Raw genomic sequence first — 26,806 nt, 5'->3', positions numbered from 1 at the left:
CAATTCTTGACTTATTTTGATATTCTATATTTACTGTGCCCACTTCTTTTTTTACAGGAACATGAAATAAGGGTTTTATTAACAAAGTCTTATAAAACAATTTCAGAAACTGTACATCAACATGACACAGACGATAGCCTACTTTAGTTTTTTCTGCACAAAAGTGAACCTTGAAACTCCTGTAACTAAGAAAACCGTTGCCTAACTACTTTGCATTTAACCTGGAATCACTGTGCGCATAAGATTACTACTGCAGTACCAGTAACACAAATTGATAGGTTTTATACTGGACGTCACATAAAAAGTACATTATCAAGTAGACTTGTCTTGGGACTCCTGGGTGGTTCAGTCGGTTAAGTGTCTGACTCTTCACTTTGGCTCAGGTCATGATCACAGGCTTTCTTGGGATTGAGCCCTGCATCAGGCTCTGTGCCGACAGTGTGGAGCCTGCTTGTGATCCTCTCTCTCCCTTTCTCTTTGCCCCTCCCCTGCTCATGTGCATGCACACTTCTCTCTCAAAATAATAAACATTTATTTAAAACTAGATTTGTCTTGGGGCGCCTGGGTAGCTCAGTCAGTAAGCGTCCGACTTCAGCTCAGGTCATGATCAGGTTTGTGAGTTCGAGCCCCGCGTCGGGCTCTGTGCTGACAGCTCAGAGCCTGGAGCCTGCTTCGGATTCTGTGTCTCCCTCTCTCTCTGCTCCTCCCCCACTCACACTCTGTCTCTCTCTCAAAAATAAATAAACATTAAAAGTAGATTTGTCTTATTTTAAAGTATATGAAAGTCAATTTAAAATGCCCTACCCCCTTTTTCCAACACTGAGATTAAAACAAACTAATAAAAGAGTGGAAAATTGAAAACCAGGACAAGAGATAACTTTCTTTAACAGATGGGCTCAGGATAGGCAGAAGCCTTCACTGATGTAGATGTGGAATAAATTATTTCAGGGAAAAAAATTCCCAAACACCTTATGAAAAAAGTATACAACTCTACTTCAAAATACGTTATTTGCTCACTACCAAAGACAATTTCATTTCAAATCTTGTTTCTGTAATTAAAGCCTAGTCAGTCATCAAAAAAGGTTAGTGCAGATAGAACCTTTCAAAGTTAAACAAAAGCCACAAAAATTTAGCTAAAAGCCTTAAAGGGTGATTTATTTCAAATTTTCATTTTCAGATGTAATTATAAGAATGTTGGGGCGCCTGGGTGGCTCAGTCAGTCGAGTGTCTGAGATCAGCTCAGGTCATGATCTCACAGTTCATGAGTTCAAGCCCTGTGTCAGGCTCTGTGCTGACAGCTTGGAGCCTGGAGCCTGCTTCAGGCCCCTTCCCTGCTCATGCTGTGACTCTCTCTCAAAAATAAATAAACATTAACAAAAATTTTTTTAAAAAGAATGTTAATTTGTCATGTCAATAGATAAGACCATAAGTAGATCCATCATGTTGGAGGGTTTTAATAACATTTAGGATATTCCTGCCACAATTAACATGCAATCAGGGCATTCCCTACATAGCTGCATTATAGCAATGAATCAAATTCTAGAAATACTATAAGTGAACTTACTTAATAAAGGAGATCATACAACATAAACTATCCATGGGTGCTGTGATGTATGCAGCTTTTCGTTTTTGTTTTAAAGCAGCACCAGAATACTTTTAAAACTGCTTGACAGATTTCACCATGTCAAGATTGGTTACTCCCGGGGGCGCCTGGGTGGCTCAGTCAGTTGAGCGTCCGACTTCGGCTCAGGCTATGATCTCGCAGTCTGTGAGTTCGAGCCCCATGCTGGGCTCTGTGCTGACAGCTCAGAGCCTGGAGCCTGCTTTGGATTCTGTGTCTCCTTCTCTCTCTGCCCCTCCCCCGCTCATTCTCTCTCTCTCTCTCTCTCTCTCTCTCTCTGTCAAAAATAAATAAACATTGAAAAAAAAATTTTTTTAAAGAATTGGTTACTCCTGTATCATTTTCTAAATGGTTTTGGATGTAAATAACTAGTATCAATATCAGAAGCTTTGTATCCATTTATAACTCAGAACTGTAAACATCTAGGTTTGGTAGGAACAAAAACAGCATTAAGAAATCACACGAAGGAATGACACTCGTGCATGTATGCAGCTGGATTCCCATGGTGGCAATATTCAGTCACTCATAAACATGTCTTCTCCATGATGATCATTCCCATTCACTTTGGATTCTTTTAGTGAATCACCAGTTCCCTTTTCCACAAAACATCCTTTTGTTTCAGGGGAACTTGGTTCTGTTGGTTTCTTCTCTTTTTTCTCTTTCTTACTGTCATTCCCTTGTTCCTCTTCATTATTAATTTTACATCTTTATCACTCTCTGATTTCGTTTTCTGATTCTTTTCCTTATCTTTACTTTTCTTCTTCTTGCTTGTTGGTCATTCTCTTTCATCTCTGCTTCTTTCTTTACCTTTCTTCTCCTTTTTATATCTCCTAGGGGATATAACTAGACATTTTTCTTTTAGGTGACCTAGGCTTTGTAGGAGATCTTGTGCCACGCCTACTTCATTGGGGTTGTCTGTCTCTGCTTGCATTTCTGGAATCTATGGCTGTGCTATAACTTTTTGGTGGTGTTTTGGAACACTCCTTTTCTTTGTCTTCTTTCTTTTTGCCCTGGTTTTTGATGTACTCCTTGACCTTCTACCTCTCTCTCTGAAATGAGATCTTCTCTGTCTTGGACGTCTGGATCATCCCCTACTCCTTGACTTAGAATGTGATCTCCTTCTCGATCTGCTTCCTGACTGCCTGTGCCTAGAAGATGAGGGCGTTCGCCTCCTCCTAGAACATGCTCTTGACCTTGAGTTACTGCGCCTACTTTTTAAATGTGCAGTAAAATGCAAATGTCTCTTAGCATATTTATCCAACCCAATCTCATAAAACTGAAGTATGGGGACAAAAGATATTCTTTCTTTTTTATGCACTGATACTTTTTTTAAAGTAAACTCTACACCCAGTGTGGGACCCAAACTCATGACCCTGAGATCAAGAGTCATGTGCTGTACCATGTGCCATCATGTGCCAGCCAGGTGCCTCTTGCATTTCAATTTTGGAAGATACTACTGTTTTTTTCCCCCTTCCATTGAAATAAAACAGGAAATTTGCAAGTGAAAACTTATCGCCTATGTCCCTTTGGACAGAGTGAACGATGTGAGTCATCCACACTGTACCACTGTCCTTACCATGTTGGATAATAAATACCTTTTGTTTGGCTAGTGTTTTCTGAACTAGTGAAATAATACTTGAAATGCAAAATATCCAGATAAAACAAGACTTTAAAATCATCTTTCCTCAGACTTTGGGTTGTACTGATTTTTTTTCTTGAGTTTCCTAACACATATTAATTAGTTCCTCATTTCTTCCATCTAATCCAACCCTGGAGATGTCTGTTCATGGTTAAACCAATATAAGAGCATAAAACCCATCTATCTCAACTACCTTAGTGATCTTTAGAGTTTACTGCATCATTAGTTGAATTTTATGAGCAATTACAACAATCCCAGGACTAAATACGTTGGATATGTCATGCAGTGGTCTGCTCTGTATCTTATTGCCTTTTGAAAATACTTTACATAATTTCTTCCTCTAAAAAAATGTTTTGAAAGCGGTGAGCAAAGACACCAATGACCACTTTTCTTTAAGGGGCAGGGGAGGTACAGAGACTAATACCACCTGATTCACTAAAATAACAGGAGGATGGTACTAAAGCATACTGAAATAAAAATAAAATATTTTCCAGAACCTTGCTTTTCTATGCCAGCTCCATATTGTGAGCTTGACTTTGGCAAAATTCAATCTAATCTGTTGAATGAAATTGAAGTTCTCGTCCCATGTTAAGTGACCAAGGCAGAGGGGAAGGCTAGCTTTTCTCTCCTATCTCCAGAAAAACACTGGCCACATATTCTGGAAACTTACTGTGTGTCTCCTCCAAAGATAATGAGCAAGGCAGAGAGGAGCTGTTACTAGTGGGTGGCTGCAGGGGGAAGGGGGCAGAACTGGTCTTCAGGTGTGTTTTGATTCACCCACACAATACTAAATACATCTTAAAGTTCATTGCCAACATTTAAAGCTAGACAATTTCCCATAAAACTCCACATTTCTAACTGGAGAATGAGAAGCCCTGCCCATGTTGGGCACATGCTCCCACCAGGCAACAACAGGCTAGATGGGAAAAACGGCCACCACCTTTCGACGGTCCTGCCAGTTTCTCAGTCGCCATCACTGCCATTTGTCTCAGATTCTCCCAGCCTGGCTCATGCTCATTACTTCTATGGCGCTATAGGCACCTCTACATTTGTGATCCCTGGGAGAGAAGTGAGATGCCCAGGCATCTGATTTGGGCACTTCTAACTAGAAAAATCATGAAGTCTCTACATGCACTGGATCCACATAAATTGTACATAGGGGAGAAGTGAGACAGGGAGGTATTCTCCTATATAATGGGGCTAAGGGCATGCACTTTACAGGAAAGGGACCTCAGTTTGAATTCATTGGCTTTGTGCCATTGGCCATGTATCCTGGCAGTTTCTAAGAAGACTCCCAATGAACCCTATCTCTTGGTATTCACACCCTTGTGTAATGCCCTCCCCTGAGTGTGAGCTGGACCTTGTGACTTGCTTCTAAGGGTAAAAGTCATGCGATATGAGTTTTGAGATTAGGTTACAAAAAGATGCTGGTTGTCATCTTGCTTGCTCTCTCTGACGAAGCCAGCTGCCATGTTGTGAGCTGCCCTACGGAGAGGCCCACTGGGCAAGGAAAAGGGAGTGGCCTCTCGCCAACAGCCAGCAAAGAAACCAAGACCCTGAGAGAAACTGAATTCTGCCAACAGCCACGTGAGTGAATTTGGATGAGGATCCTTCGCCAGAGGAGTCTTGAGATGAAACCCCGACCACAGCTGACACCTCCATCACAGCCCAGCTCGAGACCCAGAGCAAGAGTACGCAGGTAAGCTGCACCCACATTACCTCTCTCTGGGCAAGGTCTGCAGAACTGGCTGTGTATCAGCTCCTGCCTACCTCAGGCCTCACTTGGCTGCCATTTCCTTCTTGCACTTACACACAGTAGTACCAAACACAAGCACTGCACTGCCTTGAACCTCCCCCTCCATGCAGACAGCCCAGGTGTCACCCCCTCCAGGAAGCCTTCTCCCACCGGACCCCACCTGAACACTTCCCTCGCAGCGCTTGGCACTCTGCATTAGTGCTGTCTGTTCATGGGTCTGTCTCCCCACCACAGTATTAGCTCCTTAAAGGTGGCGACCATCCCTTCTTCCTCTTCCCATTCTGAGCACCTGGCACAGTGTGTGGCACTTAGAAGATTCTCAATGAAACCAGGAACTAAAGAAATAGACTGCAAAGTATCTGTTGGGTTTGTTAATTGAAACATCACTGGTAACCTCAGCAAGAGCGAAGAAAAAGGTGGGGTCGGGTGGGGCAGATGTGTGGGTGACAGGGGGAAGTACAGTCAGCAAGAAACAGGCAGAAGGGAAACAGAAGATTGTAAATTAGAAAGCAGAGTGGCCATAAGATATATGGAATAACTGGGGTGATGGAAGTGTTCTCAAATTGGATGGTCCTAACGGATACACCACTCTGTAGGTTTGCTACAAATCATTACATTGTTTTCTCCCAAATAGCAAATGTAAGACCAAAATTAGGAAGGAGAACTCTTCAAATGTCTGGGAAACATTCTTCCTGGGTTTACCGGTGATACCCCAGAAAAGTGCAAAGTGACACAAGATGGGGCAGGAAGCACCCTTTGGGGAGCAACAGGACCCATCTCTTCCTCTCTTTGAGGCCTAGTGACCTAGCTGATGAGAGTACTTTCACAGGAGGTGAAATTAGAGATCATCCATGGACTTCAGCCCAGGCATAATTTAGTGCCACTCCCCATGGCATTTTGCATCCCTCACATGCTCCTATTCAGGGGAGCCAAACAACAAAACAGTACCCAGCAAAGGGCAGTGCTATGAGATGCTCACATACCTTCTCTTATTATCCTTTTAATTTCTGTAAGGTTGGTGGTGATGTCCCTCTTTCATTCCTGATTTCAGTAATTTGAGTCTTCTCTTATTTGTTTTCTCGCTCCACCTAGCTAAAGGTTTATCAGTTTTGTTGATCTTTCTGGAGAACCAACTTTTGACTTCATTGGTTTCTGCTCTGTTCTTTGTGTTTGTTTTGGGTTTAGTTTGCTCTTCTCCTTCTAGCTCCTTAAGGTGGGAAGCTAGATTATTGATTTGAGAAATTTCTTCTTCTCCAATAAAGGCATTTTCATCTCTAATTTCCCTCTAAGCACTACTTTTGCTACATCCCATAAGGTTTGGTATGGTTTCTTTTTGTCACATATCTTCCTCAAACCCTTTCTTTGCACACCTTATCCCGAGTTCTTTGTAAAGCACACTGTAGCAGCATTTCCTAGTTGTTGTTTTTTTTTTAATTTATAGACATTGATATTTATTAGCTCCTTTCCTTTCTACAATTAGAATTGGTTCTTGCCTTTCTTCATTTCTAGGAAGTCTTTGCTGTCTTTTACTTTTTCTTTATTTTTTATGTTCATTCACTCTTTCCTCCTCTTTGAATGCTATTAATTATTTTGCAACAGCATGGAGAAATAGCAATGAAGAATAAGCAGGAAATAGGAGGCAGTCACTGAAATGTGGAAAAAGAGAGATAGAGAAAGTTAGATACTTATCAAAGATTAATGGTATTTTAAAGAGAATGATTATTAAAGCATAATTTAAAAAAGGGTTACCTATTTTGATCCTTCCTAACAAAATAAGTGGAAAATTAGAAACCTCTCTACAATTTTTCTGGATATTTTATAAAAATAGTGCGACACTGACACACCTAGGGAAGGTAACATCGAGGAATAATCAATTTAGTGAGTTGTGCTTGGAGGTACCTAAGGAGTTATTATGAGGAAAATGCAGGTCATTTGTATTCCATCTGAGATTGCCCTAGCAAATGGGTGGATAAGAATTCGTGAATCTATTGTTAAAAAGGGGGAAAAAATGACTAAAAAATGAAACAGAAAGCTATTTGCCTCGAATGATCTTGAGATTAACTCACTTGGTTAGAAACCTATTAAACAACTTCCCACAATTTCCAACTCAGTGAAGGAAACCTATATTGAAAACAGTCTCTAGACCGTCAAGGTCATTAGAAAGCTGACCAACATTTAGGATCCTCAGAAGAAAAGAAAGAAGGTTGCCAAGGACCTAGACAAAAGTGAGACTTGAGAGGGTTGCTGTGCATCCAGAGTGTATGTAGGAGAGTTGGTATTTACAGACTGGGTCTGCCCATTGGTGTAGTCGGCAGGAGTAATGCTAAAACTCCTGAGACAAGTAAAGCTCATTGTCATGCAAGATAGCTATCTGGAATATAGGAATTTAGGTTGCTGTTTTGAAGATTTCTGGAATCCTTATATACAATGTAACACTACAGTATTCCAGTAATATAGCTTCCGGTTGAGACAGGAGCACACTATAGGGTTTTGGAAAAATTAGGAAAGATACTAATGAATCTGGGAGGAAAAGGAGTAATTTCTTCTCAGTTTGAGAAATGTAAGCAAGATGTTCAGGTTTGGGGGGCCACGTCACACCACAGAGGAGAAAGGAAAAAAATGGGGAACATAGAAACACCTAAGCTCTTCAAGACAGGCCTGAGCACTTGGTGCTCCTCCAATGGGCACGTCAAAGGGAAGAGAGCCAGAGAGAGAGAATTCCCATTGGAGGAGCAGTCTGTTTGCTGTTGGGCCAGAGAGCCATGTCTAAGTTTCAGAGCAACCCTAGGAAAATGCATAGAGAACCAAGATACAGTTGGGAATTCTAGAGCGAGGATAGATACAGGACTAAACGCTTCCATTTATGCTTTAGGTTACGTTTTGTACTTGATTCATTAACACGTTCATGGGCTCATTTCCTCATATTCATAAGAGAAAACTAATTTCCTAAAGGGTTTCTCAATCTTGGCTCTATTGATATTAGGGGCTGAATAACTCTTTGCGAATGTTGTCCTGCATACTGTAGGCTCTTCAGCTGTTTTCCTGGCCTTGACCCACAAGACAACAGGTGCACCCCACCCTCCCAAGTGTGACAACTTAAAACGCCTACGCATGTTGCCAAGTGTCCCCAGCCCCTGGGGAGGAAGGGGTGGTAAAATTGCCACTGGTTGATAACCACAAAGAGAGACTATTTCAAATAATAATTATTTCAGATGAAGACTATTTGGTACCATCAAATCTGATTTGAAAAGGAAAAGAAAAAGAGAAAAGAAACCTACATAGAATTAATCACATTCTGTGTTCAATAGATACTAAAAGCTTTAGGTAAACTTTGAAATCATTCAGATTAGTTTATATCTGGGTAGGTTCAAAACCAGAGAAGATTCAAAAGCAATATAATATCTGATTTTGAAAATCTCCTTTAAATTGTGTTTCTTCTAAACCAACAAAATTAACAGAATATGAGTTTTCATTTTATAATATAGAACTGGTTGTTAAGATTATAACCTCATGCACACATGAATATGCTTTTTTTCCCCATTTCAAAGGTACTGCAATCTGATCAGTTAAATCTGATTAAATAGTATTACCATTAAATGTAAAAGTGTCTTGTAAAGTCAGCAAGCAGAGAAAATCAGTATGTATTCAATACACACAAAATAAATTTCAGGCAAAGCTTTAATTTCACAACCTATCTTCTGTCTATACATAGAGATACACATACTTATTAATAAAAGTACTACCTATACTAGTAGAAGAAAATGTTCATAAAAACTCGAAGAGATTTTTTTCATACATTGAAAAAGCTGAGTGCAAGGAGTCCCAGTCCACCGCTCATAGAGGTCCATGGTCCCAAGGAGGCAGTGTGGTGTGGCCTGTGCTCACATCAAACTGTCCCTTTAACTCCAGACAAGACCACCAGTCTGACCCTCACCTGATTTATCTGTAGAATCTTCAAATTCCACGAGGAAGGAGTACCCGTTATTCCAGACGTGGAGGCAGGTGGTCGGGTCGTAAGCGATGGTGAGCGGTTTTAAGCCAGGATCATAGACACTGTCCCTCCACCGGATGTTGATGGGCGACTGGCGCTCGCCCGCCGGGACCAGGTCCACGCTCTCCCAGAGCGGGTGCACTAGGAGAAAAAGCACAGCGGGGCTATCATCAAGACGTCTGCTATGTGGGATCACACACGAGGCAATTCTAGTTGTGGGGAGTGTGTCAAGGCCCATGGAGTCTACATCTTAGGAATTAGCCACCTGGGGGCTAAACGGACTGATTAAGGCAGAGGACAAAGGCAGCTCAGAGAGCACCTTGCACGGGCACAGACGTCTGCTGCTTTGTCAGACACAAGCGGCTCAGTCCACCCTCTGATTTCACCCGAACCAAGTGCTACCCGCTCTTGTGGTAACAGTAAGACGCGTGCAGATTAGCACTGTGTAGAAGGAGGGTACCTTCAAATAAGCTGTTTTTCTTTATTGATAATTTTCTGAGCCCCACTTACCAAACCAAGTTTACATACAAATACAAATCAATGAAATTTCCAATAATGAATTATTTCCAACAAAGGAAATGTGGGAAGAAGAGGAAGAATTTTTGGAAAGCAAATGTTGAACCAAGCACTGTAAGTTTTTGATCGCTTGGCTGGTTGAAATAAACACTTCTGTGGCATGCACCTGTAACTTAATTTCAGTTTTGAAGATCTCTGGATTATTTACACAATGCAATATTACAGTCTTCCAACTGAGATGGGGGAGACAGTCTTGGGTTTTAGAAAAACTAACACAAATGCCAAAGAATCCGGGGAAAAGAAGAGTACTTTCTTCTAAATTTGAGACATATGAGTAAGATGTTCAGGGTTTGGGGGCCATATTATACCAAGGAGAAGAAAAAACAAAAACAGGGGACACAGAGACACCTACATCTTTAAGGACAGACTTGAACACTTCTTGAATCACAGCAGAGAAGTGTGTCAGAGGGAAGAGAAGCAGAGAGATGAATCCCTTTGGTGGGATTATATGGTCCTATATAAGTGTGTATGCTGAGTTCACCTCCTATATAAGCAAACTGTGAGGATTAGGCAACCATCCTACAAAACCCGGGTGGAATATTAGTACTGCTAAGGTCCCTCGAGTTCTGTCACATGCATAGCTATGGACATTATATATTAAAGTGTCCATGCACAGTTTGTTCCCCACAGACACAATATAGCACTGACGATGATTTTTCTACAAAGAGCCAAGCACCAGGTCTTTGTGCTAAATTCTTGATAAATCTCAGCAGACTTCCTGTAACATAGACAGAGCAGCTGCTGCGACATCCATGCATGATGTGATAGAACCCATGTGCATGACACGGGGTGCTCCAGTTCTCTGCCCTTTAGTAGCACCACGGACACGGAAGAACCAAGAGCAGCAGGACAACCAGAAGAAATAGGAGTTGAGATAAATCATTACCAACAATGCTCTGTACCTCACTCCACCTCTAAGAAAGAGTCTAAGGATTTGAGAAAGTGATGAGGTAGCTGTGACTTAGTCAATCTCCTGTGTGTATGATGGGGTCCCTTGACACTCCACTTTTCATAAAATAAAACAAAACCAAACAGAAACTTACCACTGTTTACTCTTTAAAAATTTTCTTTTTAATGTTTATTTATTTTTGAGACAGAGACAGAGCATGAGCGGGGGAGGGGCAGAAAGAGAGGGAGACACAGAATCCGAAGCAGGCTCCAGGCTCTGAGCTGTCAGCACAGAGCCTGATGTGGGGCTCAAACTCACAGACTGTGAGATCATGACCTGAGCCGAAGTCGAAGTCGGATGCCTAACCAACTGAGCCACCCAGGAGCCCCTACCACTGTTTACTCTTACAGAGAAGGCATCTCTTTCTGAGCTAGCTGCCCCAAAGCTAGAAATTCAAGATCTTAGCCTTGTTATTTTTGGAAAAAGAGCCCCAGCAGTTTAGACAAAGCTCTTCAGGCAGTTACTAGAATAGCGATTCTCAATGAAGGGAGCAATTCTGCTCCCAGGGGACATTTGGTAATGTCTGCAGATATTTTTGGTTGTCGCAACTAGAGTTAGGTGCTACTGACATCTAGTGGGTAGAGGCCAGGCATGCAGCTAAACATTCTAAAATTCCAAGGACAGGCACCCACAAGAAAGAATCGTCTGGCCCCAATTACCAATAATACAAAACTTGACAAGTCTTTGTCTTGGGCTGAAAGATAGAGGCAAACTCAAACTATCCTCTTTTTCGTTTTCTTTTTTCATATACCTCAGTACTCCCATCCCTAGAGAAATCTGAACCCAGGGTTTTTGTTTTTTTCCCTTAGTGTAAAAGAACTGGTGAAGAACGAGAATTTATTTTAGAAAAGAATGACAACTTTCTGTTTCATAAATCCTAAGTGAAAAATACATATGAATTGTTACAATACAGTCACAATCTGATTACAATGCAAATTCTTTGCAGACAGGAGCCATATCTTCCTCCTCTGTTTGTTCCCCTATAGTGCCTTATTGAATATACGTCCTTTCATTTTCATATTGATTATCCATCTGCCATTTCTGGAATAAAAAGGTCTATTTCATTACCTGTGTAATATTTTTTAAACTTCTAGAATCCCCTAGAAAAGCCCTGATTCGGTTTGATTATTTTTTGTTCTGATTTTAAAACTTTTAATTCCAATTTAGTTAACATACAGTGTTATATTAGTTTCAGGTATACAATATAGTGATTCAACAATTCCATATATCAACCTGTGCTCATCCTTAAACCCTATCACCTGTTGCACCCATCACCCCCCACCCAACTCCCCTCTGGTAACCATCAGTTTGTTCTCTATAGTTTAAGAGTCTGTTTCTTGGTTTCTCTCTCTCTCTCTCTCTCTCCTTTTTTCCCCCTTTGCTTGTTTGCTTTGTTTCTAAATTCCACATATGAGTAAAATCATATGGTATTTCACTTTCTCTGACTTACTTCACTTAACATTATACTCTCTAGCTCCATCCATGTCCTTGTAAATGTCAAGATTTCATTCATTTTTATGACTGAATAATACTGCATTGTATATGTGTGTATTTGTGTGTATATATGTATGTGTATATATACCTCTTCTTACCCATTCATCTGTCGAGGGACACTTGGGCTGCTTCTGTAATTTGGCTATTGCAAATAATGCTACAATAAACGTAGTGGTGCATGTATCCCTTTGAATTAGTGTTTTTGTATTTTGAGGGTACATACCCAGTAGTGCAGTTGCTGGGAACTAAGGGGTAGGTTCCTTAACATTTTGAGGCATCTCCATATTGTTTTCCACAATGGCAGCACCAGTTTTGCATTGCTACCAACAGTGAAAGAGGGTTCTTTTTTCTCCACATACTCACCAACACTTGTTGTTTCTTGTCTCTAGTGATTTTTGTCTCTTTCTTGTTTCTTTAGTGATTTTAGCCATTCTGAAAGGCGTGAAGTGATATATCATTGTGGTGTTGATTTTCACTTTCCTGATGATTAGTAATGCTGAGCATCTTTTCATGCGTCTGTTGGCCATCTGTATGTCTTCTTTGGAAAAATGTCTGTTCATGTCTTTGGCCCATTTTTAAATTGGATAATTTGGGTTTTTTGTTTTGTTTTGAGTTGTATAGGTTCCTTATATATTTTGGAAACTAACCCTTTATCAGATATGTAATTTGCAAATATCTTCTCTCATTCAGTAGTTTGCTTTTTAGTTTTGTTGATCATTCCCTTTGCTGTGCAGATGCTTTTTATTTTGACATAGTTCCAATAGTTTATTTTTGCTTCTATTTCCCTTGCCTCAGGAGACATACCTAGAAAAATGTTGCTATGGCTGATGTCAGAGACATTACTGCCTGTGCTCTCTTCTGGGATTTTTATAGTTTCAGTTCTCACATTTAGGCCCTTAATCCATTTTTTACTTTATTTTGTGTATGAACTGTGGTCCAGTTTCATTCTTTTGCATGTAGTTGTCCAGTTTTCCCAGAACCATTTGTTGAAGAGACCTTTTCCCACTGCATATTCTTGCCTGCCTTGTCAAAGATTAATTGACCATATAATCATGGGTTTATTTCTGGGTTTTGTTGTGTTACATTGATCTATAAGTCTATTTTTGTGCCAGTACCATACTGTTTTGATTTCTACAGCTTTGTAATATAATTTGAAGTCTCGAATTGTGATACCTCCAGTTTTGTTCTTCTTTTTCAAAATTGCTTTGGCTATTTGGAGTCTTTTGTGGTTCCATATAAATTTTAGGATTTTTTGTTCTAGTGCTGTGGAAAATGTTGTTGGAATTTTGATAGGGGTTGCATTAAATGTGTAGATTCCTTTGGATAGTATAGACATTTAAAAAATATTTATTCTCCCAATCCGTGAGCATGGAACGTCTTTCCATTTCTTTGTGTCATCTTCAATTTCTTTCATCCATGTTTTATAGTTTTCAGAATACAGGTCTTTCACTTCTTTGGTTAGGTTTATCCCTGGGTATCTTATTTTTGGTGCAACTGTAAACAGGATCAATTCCTTGATTTTTCTTTCTGCTGTTTTGATATTAGTGTATAGAAATGCAACAGAGTTCTGTACATTGATTTTGTATCCTGTGACTTTACTGAATTGATCTATCAGTTCTAGTAGTTTTTTTGATGGAGTCTTTCCAGTTTCTGTATGTAGTACCATGTCATCTACAAATAGTGAAAGTTTTACTTCTTCCTTCCAGATTTGGATCCTTTTCATTTGTTTATTTTGTTGTTGTCTCATTAGTGTGGCCTGGATTTCCAGTACTATGTTGAATAAAAGTGGTGAGAGTAGACATCTGTGTCTTGCTCCTGACCTTTAGGGGAAAGCTCTCAGGTTTGCCCCATTGAGTATGATGTTCACTGTGAGTTTTTCATACATGGCCTTTATTATGTTGAGGTATGTTCTCTCTAAACCTACTTTGTTGAGGGCTTTGATCATGAATGAATATTGTACTTTGTCAAATGCTTTTTCTGCATCTATTGAAATGATCATATAGTTCTTATTATTTCTGTTATTGATGTGATGTATCACGTTGATTGATACTTCAATATTGAACCACCCTTGTATCCTGGGAATAAGTCCCATTTCATCATGGTGAATGGTTTTTTTTAACGGATTCTATTTGCTAGTATTTTGTTGAGGATTTTTGCATCTTTGTTCATCAGAGATATTGGCCTGTAGTTCCTTTTTTTGTGGTGTCTTTATCTGCTTTGTATCAGGCTGTTTACTGGCTTCATAGAATGATTTTGGAAGTTTTCCTTCTATTTTTTGGAATAGTTTGAGAAGAATAGGTATTAACTCTTTAATTTTTTTTTTTTAATTTACTCTTTAAATATTTTAAATTTTGCCTGTGAAGCCGTCTGGTCCTGGACTTTTGTTTGCTGGAAGTCTTGATTACAGATCCAATCTCTTTGCTGGTAATTGGTCTGTTCAAGCTGATTCAATTGTAGGATGCCTGGCACCAGGAGACCCTGCAGGACCTTCCCCTCTGAGATACTCAGACTGTGGCCCAGGAGTTGAGAATTCACATTCTTCAAAACCAATTCGTGAGGGTCTCCTGTAAAGACCAGGCAAGAAGGGGACTAACAAGCAGATCCCCAAGACGATCCCTCCTTTCACCCTGACTCATCCCCCACTCCATTCAGGAAATGACCAGAATCTATTCTCACCCATGCAAACGCCAGCCCCCAAATCCCAGACCTATTCCTTCATTGCTCTTTTATGACCTTGATGCTTCTGTCAATTTATGTCCTTCGATTCACGAGGTCAGCTTCTGGAAGATTTTCGACCCCCACTCCCACCCCAAACCTCCTCTTCTGAAACCCAAACCATCCCCCCACCAGGGGCCCTTGTCTACTGTGGCCTTAGGGAAGACAACTTTTGCCAATGGTTTGATCTGCTAAAAATAATTCACATTTTGTTCTCCTCTCTCATCCTCTTCCTCCATGTTAACAAAATACAGAATGAAACAATATCTTGGTAGTTGCTCATACTTTCCCCCCAAATAGGAAGACGATTACGTGTTCTGACTAACAGTGCCTTCATTTTCAGGTTCTTCTTGTATGAAGAAAATGAAATAAACAGAAACCGTGATTTTATCAACTATGGTTTCAGTGAGTAGAGGTACACCGTCATCATGAAGGAGTCACTAATCGATTGCTGACAAGCATCAACATCTCTTTAGATTCCATGGAGAAACGTGCTAGGTTTTAGTTCTTATTAATAGGACTGGTCCCGGCTTTGATTTCTTTTGTGCCTGTACCACCCTATGTGTCCAGCCTCAGGAGTGTCCCTCTTTCAACTCCTGAAGCACAGGAAGCACGTTCCTGCCTTGGCCCCTCAGTTCCTGCTCCTCCCTCTCCTCAGAAAACACTTTCCCCTCACTCAGCTCCCATTGTCTGTAAGTCTTGGGCTTTACCGTCACCTCCTCAGTAAAATGTTCTCTGGCTACTCTTATAATATGATCTTCTTCTTATTTTTTGATCATAACACTCTGATTTTTTTTCTTTCAAAAGATGTATTCCACTGGTATAATTATTACTGTATTTATATGAAGGGTAGCAGAATATGCCATTGTAGGGAAGGACAAATAAGTTTTACTCTACCCTTCGAGGTCCTTAGCTGAGACACCCTCCCCCCACTGTAATAAAAATATAGATTAGTAGGAGAAAAATTTTTAATTATCTATTTTCTGACTGGAGACCCACAGAGGTATGAGACTCCAATGGCAGTCAGGCAACTGAGGCTTAAATAACAGGGGAGCTAAGGAAAGGTGCAGAGGCCCGAGGCTTCAAAGCAGAGGAAGGCAATTCACAGGAAGGTGAGAAGAGAAAATGCAGGGGAAGCCAAGTTTGCCCTTCCAAGCAGGTAAGTCTCTCTAAAGAAAAAGCTGTCTCTGGTAATAACTCTCTTCCTGGTCCAGCCCCCCCCCCTTTTAATGTAAATTTCCCTGATGAAAGGATAACTTCTACTCTCCTTTCAGTGCTTCTCCTATGTCTGCAGTTTCTCAAAATAATCAGCTCAAAGTAATCCTTATGCCAAAGAGGCATATTTTGAGGTGGTGAAGGGTAGCAAGATACACCATCCCATATGCCTCTTTGGCACAAGGATTATTTTGAGCTGATTATTCTGGCAACAGCCAACACAGGAGAAGCTCTGAAAACTGAGTAGAAATTACTCTTGGTGTAAGGGAAATCTCCATTTATAAGGGAAATCTCCTTGTGCATGGCTGTCTCCTTCTCTGTACCAGGAGAGAAGGATGACTATACATCACCAGAAGCTCTCATCAACAGGAAAAGGCTAGACTTAAATGCACCTAACAACCATGCCCTTGTTCACTGTGCTTTGTTTGGTAACCTCCCATAACTGCCCCCCTCCACATCTTTTGTCTTTAGCTGAAGATGGTATTTAAGGTGATGGCTGCGGCCATCTCAGGGAGCTTCTCAGTCTTCCTAGGTCTCTCCCATGTGTCCCGGAGGTGTACAGGTTACTAAACTTGTGTTTGTTTTTCTCTTGTTAGCCTGTCTTTTATTATGGGTGGTCTCGGCCAAGAACTCAGAAAGGTGGAAGGAAAATGATTTGTTCTCCCCTACACATATACGCGTAATTATCTGCCTCTCCCACTGCTCCACAGTCTACAGCTGAGCTGGCTTTCAATCACTGCTTGTGCACTGAATGTACAAGATAAAGAGCATCCTTGAGAAGGTTCCAGTCCCCTTTTCTGTTTATTCCTAGTACCCTACTGATCACCACATTACTCTTTCTTTTTTTTTTTTTTTTTAATTTTTTCCAACGTTTTTATTTTATTTTTGGGACAGAGAGAGACAGAGCATGAACGGGGGAGGGGCAGAGAGAGAGGGAGACACAAAATCGGAAACAGGCTCCAGGCTCTGAGCCATCAGCCCAGAGCCCGACGCGGGGCTCGAACTCCCGGACCGCGAGATCGTGACCTGGCTGAAGTCGGACGCTTAACCGACTGCGCCACCCAGGCGCCCCACCACATTACTCTTTCATTAAGGATCTTTCAGGTTTATCTCTTCTGTGCCTGGCCCATGACCAGCAGCCCAGTTCAGGCCCCTACACCCCAGACTTCACACCATGCTCCTTGATTTCTTTTCCTGCTCTCTCATTCCCCTTTACTCCATCTTCCCAAACTTTGGTTTTGACATTACCTCCCACCAGGTTGACCTTTCCTTCTTTTGAACTCACATCATGTTGACTCTAGCCCTTTTCGCATCCAACCATTGCTCGTGCAGTGTGCATTTGCTTTATCTGCTCACGGGGCCCGTGTCAAGGCCTCAGTGTTAGGGCCTGCGTCCTAGACTTCTTCTACAACCTCCAGGCTGAACTTGGTACCAGGCACAAAGGAGGCACTTAATGCTTATTTTATTGATAGAGAAAACCAAACAAGTTGATACCAAGGCTCTCTACCCTTACCTCACTCACACCAATAGTCTCTCCAACCAGGCAAGCAGGTTTACGCCAGTAAACCTCCTTTGTTCTACTGGAGGCGTCTCACAATGTTGTGGGAGACTGGAAACACCATTTTCACCATATGAGCCTTACTGCCTGTGAAATGAAGGTCTTTGCTCTCTTAGACTGATTTTGGGAGTAAACTTCTGGATCACAGGGACAGATCACCTGTGCCCTCTTTGGACGCATCTTGCATTTTCGGTTAACCATTAAGGCTTATTGGTTTCCGTTGCTATTAATAGATCCCACTCATCAATGGCCAGACAATGGAACCTTTAAATTAGCTATATTTAAAAGAAAAATATTCTTTATAGAGAGCTCTCACTTGTCTTACTAGTAAAAATCACAGAAATTAGACTTAAGAATTTTCCTTTCTATGTAAGATTTATAGGGAGCACTCAAGGCCTAATCTCCAGGCTTAAAGTATGCAGGTAGCCATGTAAATCCTGAAAGCTAGGAAGTGAATTTAAAAAAAGCACCTGAAACTACCAACAAGGCTTGCTTTGATTCTACCTTCCAAGGATTGATAATCAGGCCGTCAGCTTCAGGCATTCCAATGCAATGTCCTTTGCAGGTGTTTCCTGACCCCCTACTACAAAAGAATTCATGTATTCTGGACAGCAGCAAGATGTTTTAAATTATAAAGCCCTTTTATCTCCACTTTGAAAAGATTCAACTAAATGTAGAGATAAAAAGAATGACTACACAAACCCCCTTCACAGGAAACAGGACCAAAAATTTCTCCCAGGCCCTCTTACAAATGATCTGTAAAAAGCATTATTCAGGGATTAATAGAAGCCCGTGTTGAATTATGTACCCAGAAAGAAGGGTTAAAATGCTTTCTTAAATGTGAGAATGTTAAGATGCTTTATACAGACTTTATACCGAGAAAAATCTTTTCATTCCCATTTTAGTTAAAAACCTCCCTAATTTAGTTAAAAGGACAGGTCAATCTTTTGATATTCGGGCTGTAATCTAGTTCTTTGAGGAATTAAAAACAACTCTTGGTCTTATAAGTCTCTACAAACCCAGAAATGCAACTCTAGAAGCCAGTCAAAGCCCACCTATCTTTACCAATCCCCAAACCTCACCTATTCCTCTCAAAGTATTTGTGGATATCATGAAAGATCAGGATATTAAAACAGCGTCCTGTACTTTTTTTTTAAAAAAAAAGGTAAATTTTAAATCACAATTACCCTGAAACTCTGGGAAAAAACACATTTTTTTGCATTCATCCTGTCCCTTGAAATCATAAATCTTACGTCTTTAAAATGTAAACACAGCCCACAATTGCCTGAGACTGAAGAAATAAAAGGGAAAAAGAGGTTTTTTAAAAATACAAACTTCTAGGGGCACCTGGGTGGCTCAGTCGGTTAAGCGGCCAACTTCAGCTCAGGTCATGATCTCACCGGTTTGTGAGTTCAAGCCCCGCATCGGGATATCTGCTGCTTGCTCGGAGCCTGGAGCCTGCTTCAGATTCTGTGTCTTCCTCTCTCTGTCCCTCCCCTGCTCTCTCTCTCCCTCAAAAATAAACATTAAAAAAAAAATAAAATAAACTTGTAAAGGAGTTCTATTTCATTGGTTTGTAGGCAAGTGCATATAAGAATTGAGTATTCCAAAACTCTGGAAGATAGAAACCCAAATGCTCTGTTAAGGATATGTGATCCGGGGAAATATCCAGTACTAAAGCTAATTTAAGGTTGTTGGCTTAATTAAAATAAAATTGTCTTTAGCATTGTGCATTAAATATAAGACTTTTGGGGCGCCTGGGTGGCTCAGTCGGTTAAGCGTCCGACTTTCGGCTCAGGTCATGATCTCACGGTTCGTGGGTTTGAGCCCCACATTGGGCTCTGTGCTGACAGCTCAGAGCCTGAAGCCTGTTTCAGATTCTGTGTCTCCCTCTCTCTCTGCATCCCGCCCCTGCTCACACTCTGTCTCCCTCTGTCTCAAAAATAAATAAACATTAAAAAAATTTTTTTTTAATTAAAAAAAAAAAGGTTTATAGGTAAACTTTTGGGTGGCTTCCAAAATGTTTGGTAGCCTGAAAATTTGGAATTTTGCTAAGTTACATGATGAGTTGATTTATTGAATTATCTGCATCATTTCCAAATAAGATAAAATAATGAAACATTAAGTAATAAACATAGATCTGTCTACTTTTGCTTTATTGCAGAACAACTAAAGACAAATATGGTTCTATTAGTAAATTTGCTATGTGATTTCTTTAAGAAATTGTACTATGAAAAAATGCACGTTTCTAGAAATTATGGAATGTATTCATAAATTTGCGAATCTAAAGAATGTTGGTATAACAAAAGTTCATAATTGCTTAGTACTTAGTTTTCACTAGAAGCTAAAGTTCCTAAGGGTTAAGAATTCTAATAAATGTAGTTAAATCTACTAGATTTAATAAGAAAAATGACTCTGTATGCAAGAAAAGTAAGATCTGTGTTTTAGGGAAAAATATGAGGAATGGGAATACATTTTTGTTGAGGGACAAGAAAGTAATTTCTTCCTAAAGTAAGACTGGTTATTTAAAGAAGGAAAACTTAGGACAAACTCTGAATGCAAACAGTAAAGTTGTAGAAGGTTTATGAAGAGGGAATCTTTAGAAGGGAATTTTGTGTATGGTCAGTACTAGCTAAGATTAGAATAAGTTTAAGTAAGTAAATGGGTTTCAATGACAAAAATATACTAACGCAAAGGTAAAATTCTTGTTTTCTCGTTGTTAAAAAAATTTTTCTTAAACTACTGATCTGCTCTTTTTTTTTTTTAATTTTTTTTTAATGTTTTATTTATTTTTGAGACAGAGAGAGACAGAGCATGAACGGGGGAGGGGCAGAGAGAGAGGGAGACACAGAATCGGAAGCAGGCTCCAGGCTCTGAGCCATCAGCCCAGAGCCCGACGCGGGGCTCGAACTCGCGGACCGCGAGATCGTGACCTGAGCTGAAGTCGGCCGCTTAACCGACTGAGCCACCCAGGCGCCCCACTGATCTGCTCTTAATAAAACACTGTAAATGCTTTTATCTTTAAAGTTATCTGACTAGAAAACAAGGATTCTGTATTTTGCCAAAATTTTCTATGTTTATGTGGTCTTTGATTTACTTTTTTAAAAAACCTGAATCATAATATTTTTTAAAAAAACCTAAATTGGCTCACAGCTGTGTAACCTTCTGTATTTGCCTTTGGTATCTTTTATCGTCACTTTGGTTACATGGATAATTAAATATTGTTTCATAATGATCAGAGATCCTATTTAATGAAATGTTTAAACCTTTTGATATTTTTTTTACATACACCCCAAAATCAAATTCTAAAATGAAATCTTTTGACTACAATCTAACTGAGATGTTTGAGAGAACTCCTGGAACATTTCAAAGATTTTGTGAGAAATTAAACTAATTAGGCTTATTTGATGTATTAAATTAAATGAGAAGCATTGCCAAATAAGTGACATTAAACCCTGTGAGATTATATTTGTGTAAAATATACAATTAAAATAAGTGTCCTAAAAACTATTTATAACACCCCTAGAAATCTGATGTCGTGGTATGTTATCTTGAAGTGCTGTGTGTTAGAGAAATAATCAAATTTCCTTGTGAACTGCATCATACTGAACTCTAATCAAATCTTCAGCCATGGCCATTTTTAACTCTCGTCATTGACAGTTACTGTTTTACACTAGGATGTCACTGCAAATGTATTTCATCTTCAGTAAAACTCATTGAAAAAACTCTTGAGCACAGGTTTCTGATAACCTTAAAATCATAAAACAGAGGGGCACCTGAGTGGCTCAGTCGGTTAAGCATCCGACTTCAGCTCAGGTCATGATCTCGTGGTGAGTTCAAGCTCCGTGTCGGGCTCTGTGCTGACAGATCAGAGCCTGGAGCCTGCTTCAGATTCTGTGTCTCCCTCTCTCTCTGCACCTCCCTTGCTCATGCTCTGTCTCTCTCTGTCTCAAAAATAAATAAAAACATAAAAAAATTTTTTTTAATATAATTAAAAAAAATCATAAAACAGAACTAGGTAAGAATCTCTTAAAACTAGTGGAAAAACTGGATTCAAGCAAAACAAAAACATGGGACTCAATGAACTGAGGATGATAATTATAATTTTGGTGACTTTTTGTTTAAAATATATCTGACTTTTTGAAATGGTTTGTTTTTCTTTTCTTTTCTTTTTTTTTTTTTAAAGTTTTTATTTATTTTTGAGACAGAGAGAGACAGAGCATGAGCAGGGAAGGGGCAGAGAGAGAGGGAGATACAGAATCTGAAGCAGGCTCCAGGCTCTGAGCTGTCAGCACAGAGCCTGACGCGGGGCTCAAACTCACAGACTGCAAGATCATGACCTGAGCTGAAGCCGGACGCTTAACCAACTGAGCCACCCAGGCGCCCCATGAAATGGTTTGTTTTTCAAGATTGAGGAAATCTTTTCTCTTAAGCTAACTGACCTATAATAATTTGATAAATTATACTGTTATAAACAGAATTGAAACATTTATCTTTTCTTCCTACCTGAACCCTCCATAATTCAGAAAGTGAGTATTCTTATATTTTTTAAAACTTTTTTTTAAGTTTATTTATTTATTATGAGAGAGAGAGAACCAGCAGGGGAGGGGCAGAGAGAGAGAGACAGAGGATCCAAAGCAGGCTCCACACTGACAATGGAAACCCTGAATGCAGGGCTCGAACCCATGAACCGTGAGATCATGACCTGAGCTGAAGTTGGACGCCCAAATGACTGAGCCACCCAGGAGCCCAAGTATTCTTATATTTTTATGGCAATACATTTATTTGCATAAGGTCAATAAGAATCTGTTCTCCTGTAACAGGACACAATTGGAAACATAGGTTATATTACCAAGGCTTTGACTGGAATGTAATATTTGATACCTATATAGATTTAGATATGACCAGACAGCTTTAAGGAACTAAGATTGGCTTCATGGAGCCAATAAAGCCCCCTGGAAATATTGGCCTTAATATTAACCTTGCTTACAGAGTTCCCAGCAGCCATACCAGATGATAAAGAAGGTTACTTCATGACAGGTATATGGGAACCTCAGAACATTTGGAGAACCTCAAGAAGAGAAGAATTCACCCAAATCTATAGGTCTTACAGGCAAAGTCTGGCAGGTATTTGGTGCAAGTTGTGGCTTGGCTTCTGGCCTTGGTGCTGCTAAAAATACAACTAGAAATTCCTTATGAAAAGTTCCAGCAGGAAGAACAAATATTCTTAAAATGTCTATACTACCCAAAACAATCTGCATATTTAATGCAATCCCTATTAAAATGCCAACAGCATTTTAAACAGAACTAAAACAAATAATCCGAAACTAAGCATGGAACCACACAAGACGCCGAATAGCCAAAGCAATCTTGAAAAAGAACAACAAAGCTGTAACTGTCACAGTCCCAGATTTCAAGATATACTACAAAGCTGTAGTAGTCAAAACAGTATGGTACTGGCATAAAAACAGACATATAGATCAATGCAACCGAAAGAGCCCAGAAGTAAACCCACTATTATATGATCTATTAATCTATGACAAAGGAGGCAAGAATATGCAAGGGGAAAAAGATAGTCTCTTCAACAAATGGTTCTAGGGAAACTAGACAGCTACATGCAAAAAATGAAACTGGACCACTTTATTTCACCATACACAAAAATCAACTCAAAATGGATTATGGACCTAAATGTGAGACCTGAAACCATAAAAATCCTAGAAGACAGCACAGGCAGTAATGTCTCTGACATCAGCTGTAGAAACATTTTTCTAGATATGTCTCCATGAGGCAGGGGAAACAAAAGCAAAATAAACTATTGGGACTACATAAAAATAAAAATTTCTGGGGCACCTGGGTGGCGCAGTCGGTTGAGCGTCCGACTTCAGCCAGGTCACGATCTCACGGTCCGTGAGTTCGAGCCCCGCGTCGGGCTCTGGGCTGATGGCTCAGAACCTGGAGCCTGTTTCCGATTCTGTGTCTCCCTCTCTCTCTGCCCCTCCCCCGTTCATGCTCTGTCTCTCTCTGTCCCAAAAATAAATAAACGTTGAAAAAAAAATTAAAAAAAAAAAAATAAATAAAAATTTCTGTACAGCAAAGGAAATGATCAACAGAAGTAAATGGCAATCTACAGAATGGGAGAAGATATTTGCAAATGATATCTTTTTTGGGGAGAGAGAGAGCACGTGTGAGTGAGGGGAGGGACGGGAGAGAGAGAGGGAGGGAGGGAGGGAGAGAGAATCTTAAGCAGGCTCCACACTCAGCGTAGAACTTGATGTGGGGTTTGATCCCATGACTCTGGGACCATGACCTGAGCCAAAACCAAGAGTTGGCCACTTAACTGACTGAGCCACCCAGGTGCCCCTGCAAATGATATATCTGATAAAGGGTCATTATCTAAAATATATAAAGAAATTCTACAACTCAACACCCAAAACCCAAAAAATCCGATTTAAAAATGGGCAGGAGACATTTCACCAAAAAAGACATCCAGGTGGCCAACAGACACATGAAAAGATGCTCAACATCATTCATCATCAGGAAAATGCAAATCAACACCACAATGGCTGTATCACCTCACACCTGACAGGATAGCTAAAATAAAAAAAAATACAGGAAACAAGTGTTGGTGAGGGTGTGGAGAAAAAGGAAGTATTGTGCACTGTTGGTGGGAATGCAAACTGGTGTAGCCACTGTGGAAGACAGTATGGAGGATCCTCAAAAAATTACAAATAGAATTACCATACGATCCAGTAATGGCACTACTAGGTATTTACCCAAACAATACAAAAACACTAATTGAAAAGATATATACACCCCTATATTTATTGCAGCATTATTTACAATAGCCAAATTATGGAAACAGTCCAATGGTCCACCTATAGATGAATGGACAAAGAAAAAGTACATGTATACACCATGGAATGTTGCTAAGCCATAAAAAAGAATGAGATCCTTTGCCATTTGCAACAACACAGATGGAGCTAGAGAGTATGATGCTAAATAAAGTAAGTCAGTCAGAGAAAGACAAATACCATATGATTTCACTGATATGTGGAATTTATGAAACAAAACGAAGGAACAAAGATAAAAAGAGACAAACCAAGAAACAGATTCTTAACTATAGAGAACAAACTGGTGGTTACCAGAGGGGCAGTGGTGGGGGGGGGATGGGTAAAGTAGGTGAAGGGGATTAAGAGTACATTTATTATGATGAGCACTGAGTAATCTATAGAATTGCTGAATCTCTATATTTTACACCTGAAACTAATATAACACTGCATGCTAACTATACTGGAATTAAAATAAAAATTTTTAATGGTAAAAAAAGGTAATTAAGCTTGAAATCTTGAAACTAGATATTTCCTATTTTTTTAAAGACTCCAATAATTTCGTAACAACAAGGAAAAGTTCCAGCAAAGGAGATTTAAAGGAAACTACATGGCCAATCAGTATTCTTGTGGTGGTTCTGTAAATAATTAGGCCAAATTTTTAAAACTAGACTTACTTTGTAAACAAATATTAAATTTGACTATCTTTGGTAGAAATCAGGGTGATTACAGAAAGGAAAAAGTATGTTTCAATAACACACCTATGTAAATACTAGATTCTAATACTGTCTGTTACAAACAAGGCTAGCTCCTAATTTCTTCTAGTCCCTTCCAATGCTTTGCTGCAACTGTCCAAACTAATGCTTTTGATTTTTGTTCCTCCTTTCTGAATTGGATTCATTTGAGAACTAAAACTGCCCTTTTTCCCCCAAGCCCTGCAAAATAAATATAAACCACCTGATGTAAGTTCAGAGAAATCACAACAGCTCATGTGTAGACAATCTTCATGCCTGCTCTTCTATTGGCCACGCAAAAATCACCACAGACACTCAGAACTACAAACCAGGAAGTTCTGTCACACTGCCACTGCCTGCTCTCACTCTATCTGAAGATGCTTCGAGCTCGACATCTAGAAATCCTCTCCACCGGCTATCCTCAGAACAAAAAAAAACCGATGTATATTTTGACCTAATCAATAACCATTGTTTTTCTTTTGTTTCCACAGAAATGCCTGTTGTTTAATACCCAATGACTTGAACCAAAGGCCTAATTTTGAAAACACATCTGCATCATGGTAGAGATGAAATGAACTTAGTTGAATTGACCTACTGTCAGGACTAAGACTGGTTCAATGAGATGGAACAATTTGCCAGCTCAACTTTTAATGTGTAGAAACTTCAGGCAAGTTTCAGAGGAACGAACTGTAAGGGCCACGGGTAGGCTGCCCCAAGATAGGCCACTTTGGCATGAATGCTATTTTGTGTTAAAAGCAAATAACCCCAGCAGATTCAGGAAAAGCTCTGTACCTCTCCCTCAACTGCTTGCTTATACCAGGAAGAGAGCTACTAATAAAGAGTCCTCTTTACTTAAGAGACTGATCTTAATAGGGCAACCTTTGTTTTCCAAACATCTCTTCACACCGTCCTGCTAATGGTCTTTCTCCCCTTTGTCCTCAGACCCCTACCCCTGTCTGTAGCTCATATAAGCCTCATGTTGCCTCACTATACTTGGAATTTTCATGTCTGTGGATTTCCCTTATGTATGCTATTAAATTTGATCTTCCTTTAATCTGTCTCATGTCAATTCGATTCTCAGTCCGGCTAGCAGGAACTGGGTAAAAGAAATGCTTCCCCCTTAACAGTTCATATGATCACATCTACCCATTTCTCATTTCTTAAAATCCTACAGGCTCTCAAGATCACTTCAAGGCCCTTCCCAGACAACCCCACACTACATCAAGCATCCCTTGATATCTATTCTCTGTACCTGCACTGCGTAATAAGGTAACCACTCACCTTGCGTGACTGTTCAAATTGAGATGTGCTATAAATGTAAAACAGCGAGGGACCTTAAAGACTTGGCACAAAGCAATGTAAAATATTTCATTTAGAATTTTTATACTCATCTCATGTTAAAATGAGAATATTTTGGATATGCTAGGTTAAATATTCTTCCTCCCTAACAAATATATTGGCAAAAATATTTTTAACTATATACTATATATATATATATATATATATATATATATATATTTTTAAGTTTATTTGTTTATTTGTTTTGAGAGAGAGAGAGAGAGGGAGAAAGAGTACAAGTTGGGGAGGGGTAGAGAGAAAGGGAAAGAGAGAATCCCAATGCGGGGCTCAATCTCAAGAAAGTGAGATGATGACTTGAGCTGAAATCAAGAGTCAGACACTTAACCAACTGAGCCACCCAGGTGCCCCTTTATATACTATATTTTGCCTATG

At 39.8% G+C, this 26,806-nt stretch overlaps 1 protein-coding gene and 1 pseudogene across 3 annotated transcripts in view; both read right to left on the bottom strand.

Moving 5' to 3' along the window:
* Positions 1 to 26,806, bottom strand: part of CA5B (carbonic anhydrase 5B) — a 51,515-nt gene that overhangs the window by 9,879 nt on the left and 14,830 nt on the right. For all 3 annotated transcript variants that reach the window (XM_045470855.1, XM_045470854.1, XM_045470856.1), the window contains one exon: positions 8,951 to 9,148. In XM_045470855.1, the coding sequence (XP_045326811.1) occupies positions 8,951 to 9,148 (198 nt within the window). The remainder of the gene's footprint in view (positions 1 to 8,950; positions 9,149 to 26,806) is intronic.
* Positions 1,876 to 8,944, bottom strand: LOC123594173 (annotated as a pseudogene).

This window comes from Leopardus geoffroyi, chromosome X, assembly GCF_018350155.1.
Source record: "Leopardus geoffroyi isolate Oge1 chromosome X, O.geoffroyi_Oge1_pat1.0, whole genome shotgun sequence".
NCBI classification, from domain to species: Eukaryota; Metazoa; Chordata; class Mammalia; order Carnivora; family Felidae; genus Leopardus; species Leopardus geoffroyi.
This window is presented reverse-complemented; position numbering and strand designations above follow the sequence as displayed.